The 6,112-nt window shown below is 35.8% G+C and overlaps 1 protein-coding gene across 1 annotated transcript in view; it reads left to right on the top strand.

Moving 5' to 3' along the window:
- The window catches only part of mogat2 (monoacylglycerol O-acyltransferase 2), a 15,796-nt gene that overhangs the window by 1,651 nt on the left and 8,033 nt on the right, over nt 1-6,112 (top strand). The window contains exon 3 of the mRNA XM_015394622.1: nt 2,544-2,722. Within this exon, the coding sequence (XP_015250108.1) occupies nt 2,544-2,722 (179 nt within the window). The remainder of the gene's footprint in view (nt 1-2,543; nt 2,723-6,112) is intronic.

Genomic DNA, 6,112 nt, shown 5'->3' with positions numbered 1-6,112 from the left:
CGGGCACGGGCCTGGTTCTTTCGGACTCGGGTCGGTTTCGGGCTGACTTTCAAGGCCCGTTTCATGCTCTGGCCCAGGGGACGACCCAGGACAACATGGAGGGACTCTGTCTCTCAGCTGGCCTGGGAGCGCCCCGGGGAGTCTGCGGAGATTGAAGTCTGGAGTCTGCCCCCGCGACCCAGTCCCCGGATGAAGGGGGATACAAGGAGAATGAAGATAAACACAACGTTTGTTTGAAATCAGATTTATACCTTAAATAACCCGTTAACAGGGTATCAACAAATTAGCATCTAATGCTAGAAAAGAGATTCTTACATGAATGTATGCTACATTAAAATGATTTGCTTCAACTAAACAGTAGAATTCCAACACTGCAACAACTGATCTGAAAATAGGTTTCATTTTCTTAAAATTATTTGTTTTTAATTTAAGCAGGGGAATATGATGATCTGCCTGAAGAATGAGTATTTCTACCCTTAGAATAATATATTTAATTTAATAGTTTATTTATCTAGCACCAATTCACAACACATGTCATCTGAAGGCACTTTTCAACCAGATCATAGCATTCAAAAGCTTTCTAGATAACCAGTTGATTGCATTGACTCGAAGGCAATGCTTCACACTAAGCATGCTTGTGGCAACAGTGGAGAGGAAAAACTCCCTTTTAACAGGAAGAAAACCTCCTGCAGAGTCAGGCTCAGGGTGAGCGGCCATCTGCCGAGGGACACTGGGGTTCAAATTTAGATATAATGTACTTGAAATAATATAATGAGGTTGTTTTTTTTCCTTTTGTAAACATAAATCATGTCTTACTTACCTGCTCAAATGAAGAGAAGACACACTTGTAAAAAAAAAAATGGTTAATTAAATTAATTTTTTTAAACTGAATGTGATCTGAATCTGTGGGAATTCACTTCTTTGATGAACTAAATGTAAATATTTCTATATTTAACTAATTCCTGACAGCCAAATATGACTTCAGCATCCTGTAAAATATATACACTTGTTTGAAAAAAGTAAAAGTTACAGAAAAGTTACAGTTATGATGTTACAACAACAAGCAGCTGGTTTTATCAGGATTTTATGCGACAGACCAGCATAGATGTAAATGTATTGGGGTGTAGATAAAAAAAAGAAAAACAGTCAGTAGGCCTGAACTGGATCCTGTTCTAATCCAGACTGCAGCAGGTTTGTGGGAAAATCCAAAAAAACACAACAAAATGCTGTTGTTTTGTTGTTTTTCTAGTTACACCAAGTTTTATATAAAATTTGATTTGTTCAAATCTTTTAGAGATGAATGGTTTCATGTTCCTGATGTATGCTGTTAAAACTGATTTGAATGGCTGCTTATAGCCTCCAGATTTGGGCCATAATGATGTATCCTGCAGTAAAGAGAGACCAGACAGAAAAGCCTCGTCCTTAAGGAGTTTATTTGTTCCAGTATTATTGCAAAATCATATCATAATTCGAATAAATGGCATTCAGAAAAAAACTTTGATAAACTCATTGAGAGTTGCCTGTTTTATCCTGATTTTTGATTTTTTTTTCTTTAGTTTTTTTTTATTTTCTCTCAGATTAAGTTTTAGACATTGAATTCTTTAATAACTGTGTTTAATATGTAACATTCTCTTTACTTCTGGGAGAGGCTTTCCTCTGGAGACAGGAGTGAAGAAGCATTTTCAGTAACATTTTATGGTCAAGAATGAGTGCTTGTCTTGCTTAAAGTCAAGAGAATATAATAGTGTTGCACCGATCCCATTTTTTGGCCTCGATACCGATACCCGATACCTGGCTGTGCAGTATTGGCCAATACCATACCGATACCATCTGTTTGAAATTGATGTGTGTCTGTATATGAAGAACTACGGTACATCCTACTTGGATGTAAAATAATTGCCATCAAGGCTTTGTCAAGCTGACACTTCACTTTGTGAAGCAGGAAAAAGACTAATACAAAGTGAATCCAGTAGAACTTTTTATTGCCTCCCTGGAATGAGTGACAATAGTTAAATAAACTTTTGGCTCTCTAAATGGTATCAGTGCCCTATTTGTTGGTACTCACTGATACCGATACCACCATTTTAGGGCTGGATTGGAGTCCTGCCCGATACTGGTGTCGGTGCAACACTAGAATATAATTTGTAAAATTTCAAAAGAATGCAAAGTGTAAAACTCAGTCTACAAAACATACATATGAAAATATAAAATCTGCAAATAAAAATTTTATTGAAAAAAATTAAAACCTTTTCTTTGACTAAGAAGTGTTTCAAATTCAAATTTCTGGCTTCCACTTCTGCAACACAATCACACAAAATTAATTTCTTTCTTTTTTGGCCATTTGTCTTTCTTTTTACTTTTTATCAAGAAAGATAAACTTCCTCAATGCAGAAACCAGCTTTTGAATAAATACTGTTTATGCAGATTATTTCATCCTCATATCACAACCTGAATTGTTTCATCCAGAGCAATGAGTGTTTCTACTATAAGACGGGCTTCTTGTGTTGCAGTTTGCTCATCATGTCAATCTTGTTCCTCTTCAGCACCTACCTGCATTTTGCTGTTCTTCTACCTTCTCTTCACTCGCTTCTGGCTGATCAGCGTGCTCTACGCCGTCTGGTGGTACTATGACTATGACACCCCGGCACGCGGAGGCCGCAGGGCGCCCTTTCTGTGCGGCCTTAAACTCTGGAAGCACATGCGGGATTATTTTCCCATTAAGGTGAGAGAAAGTATGTTGTATGTTATTCTTAACAGCTGGTTTCTGTGTGTGACATTTTTTTTTTTAGATTCCTGATGTAGAGCAGTTGTTTTTCCAACCTTTTTTGACTTGTTTACCCTTTTTGGGCATTTTGTCTTACAAAGAATCCCCTCTCAGTCTAAAGTATTGATTGTCTGAAAGTGAAATGTACAATAACTGATAAAATAAATATAATTTTACTTAATCTTTTATTTTAGCATTTAATTCTTTCCATCCAAAAAAATAAATAAATCAATAATACGTTGATTTCAAGTTAGTAATGAATCAGAACTGATGTTTTCCAAAGTAGTTTATCTGATTAGGACAGTTCCTCTGTCCGGATATACAGTTATAATCTTCATTCTGAATGTGTCATGAAGCGGTGTTTGTTAGGAGGACCCAAATGCAGAGACCAGTAGGTAGAGGTGAATTAAAGTCCGTTTATTTAGGTTCACAGATCCAGGGGCAGGAATCAGAGTCCAACTGAAAATAACAAACGTACCAGAACCAAGGAGACATCGGGGGAAAACCAAAACTCAAGGAGCCAGGGAGAGACGAGACTAGGCAGGCAGATGATAGACGCGGATCCAGCAAACAGGAACTGAAGAAGGAGGGCTTTTAAAGGGGACAGAGACAGAGAGAGAGTTAACGAGGGAATTGAAAACAGGTGCAGGCAGAACAGAAAAACAGAGCGAGGGAGGACACAAGAGGGCAGCAGAGGACAACAAATGGAAAACCAAGAAAAACAGGAACAAACAGACCAAGACTCTGACAGAATGTGGCAAAGATTTAGGAATAAAATGAGAGTGGCATCCTTCAGCTAAGAACAATGGGTAATATTTTGATATGGCTGGAGCCACGGATGTCTCCTCATCTGCTAAAGTGTATGATGTAATGAGGTAATGATGTGATGATGTAGCAGACTGGAGATGTATAAAATGCCTTTTTAATTGTTAATCCTGAGAAGTGAGCCCAGAGGTGAGTAGCTGCCATTCTCTAAAGAGCAAAGCAAAATTACAATTTCTGTTGTCATGTCACCTGGTTGTTTAATACATAAGTTATGATGTCAGGGTTTGGTTGTGGTTTAGAGCCTCGGTCCCCAACCTCGGTCCCCGAGGCCCGCTATCCTGCAGGTTTTAGAGGTTTCCTTGCTCCAGCACAGCTAAGCTGTTGAGCATACAGTATGCCTAATGGCCGGTCCATTCCTGTGGATCGTGTGAATTTGACTCGCTTTTTTTTTTACAGAATTAAAATAGTTTCTGCAGCATTTATGTTCAATTTAAGCTAAAATGATTAATCTATGTGTGTTTGAGTCAGAATTTGACACCAGTTGTTATGATGAACATTCTGACAGTGACAGCAACAATAATCATCTGTTAGCAACTGATTTTTTATGTTTCTGTTTAAATTTCCCCCTTTAATGGTTTCGATTATTTTATCCCACTCTATAATGAAGTAAGGTATATGCTCCTTTAATCATTTCCCATCATTATAAGCCGGTAAGGGGCACCGCATGTTGGCTTTACTCAGATTTCTGTAGTTTTTACAGAGGCAGAGAGTTTCTGGTGATCATTGTCATAAAAGTAGGAATAGCTGAAGCCTTGCAGGAAAAGGAAAACACTGTGCAGAAGGAGTTACATTCCAAACACGTTATATCAAAATAAAACAATGAAAAATAAAACTGACTTCATGGTAAGAACAAATCTAATGCATTATGTCACCAGATGCATTTAAGCAAGCAGGTTTTAGAACCATGCATCTCCCAAATGTCTTTGGTAGCTCATTGTGTCCCTCTGCTGGTCATACTGGGCTACTGCACCTACAGGAATACATGAAAGAAAAATACTGGCTTTTATCAATGATCCACCTGCTGTTCCATGTGCTATTTTAAACCAGTTGTACATGTTTCTAAAAAAAAAGTTAGAAAATTAAAAAAAGTTTCCCAAATTTAAATTACAGCTTTATGTTGAGCCTCCGGAGCCTTTAACAGATTCTGCCACATTGCAGGGAAGTTTTTCTGGTTTATTTCAAAAAGGCTGCCTGATGAGAACCAGTATAAGAAAATAACAGTAGTTCAGCAGCTTGTTCACATCATGTATGCGATTAGCTGTAGCATCAGTTATTTACTTAGAAGGGAATGCCTTATATCCATAAGGTGATGAAAACTGAAGCAAGAATCCTGAGGGAAAATATTATGGAGTGAATTTTGTTCCAATAATTTTGCAAGCAAATGGAAATGGAAATATGAAAAAACTTCTTAATAAAAAAAGTGGTTTTGGGAGTAAATTTTCAGACGGTACTTTCTCTACTTTTGTTCCATTTTATTTCATATTTTATTTCTTTTATTTTATCTTTTTTTTTTTTTACAGATTTTTTTTTTTTTTCAAATTCAGTTTCATAAACGGAATTCCTTTCAAAATGAGTTTTACAGATAACTTTCTCTTCTTCAAGCCAGATATAATCGCTCTTGACCAATAAAAATATTTTGATGTTCATATGCAGACCAATAAAAAGTGTCTTTCCTCCTCAATCCAGAGGAAAGCTCGCCCTCTGAAGTGAAGAAAATATGATCTTTAAAACGCTATTTGAAACGAATGCAGTTTGTTAAATTTAATATGAAAAAGAATTCCAAAAAAATAAAAGAAAAAATTGAAAAGAAAAAAAGAAAAAAGAGAGAAAACATAAAAAAGCGAAATATAAAAAAAAATAGAAAAGGAAAACTGATTTACTTTTAAACCTTTTTTAGGTTTCAAAGTTTAATTTCTGGATGCATTTTGTTTTTCAAATTTCAATTTACAAAATCATTTATTTGCCTACAATAATATTGGGAAAAAATTCACCCAGTAACGTTTAGTTTGCAAATAATTCGGTCAAAAATGATGTTTGCATGAATTACTGTTCACAGATATCTTTCAACACATGAATTCTAATGAACGTGCTTATATGAAGCAAGGCCATAAAACTAAGTAAACACATATGATTTTTCAACAGCAAATTCAAATGCTCTGTTTTTATTGTACAGAAATCACAGAAGCTGAGCTTATTCAGAAGAAATTAAATGTCTGTTATCAACCAACTATATCCCCTTATTGGGAAAATAAACAACATATTTTACTGGATGCTAGATAAATATCACACATTAAAAAAATAACACCCAAGCAGACACCCAATCCTCACAAAGTTGTATACAAGGAGCACATTTTAAGTATTGATAAAATAAGGATACAAATACTGCTACCATTTCAATATAGAATCAGATAAATCCCTGACTATCTGCTGAAATAGTAAAATTATTCATCATTTAAAATCCTGATTTTGTATTAAGAACACAGGAAAAGTTCTATCAAACATTTACAGCATTTCTCCGTATCA

The sequence above is a fragment of the Cyprinodon variegatus genome, unplaced genomic scaffold (genome assembly GCF_000732505.1).
Source record: "Cyprinodon variegatus isolate N-32 unplaced genomic scaffold, C_variegatus-1.0 Scaffold700, whole genome shotgun sequence".
NCBI classification, from domain to species: domain Eukaryota; kingdom Metazoa; phylum Chordata; class Actinopteri; order Cyprinodontiformes; family Cyprinodontidae; genus Cyprinodon; species Cyprinodon variegatus.
The sequence above is the reverse complement of the archived record's forward strand: the minus strand, read 5'-3'. Positions and strand labels throughout refer to the sequence as shown.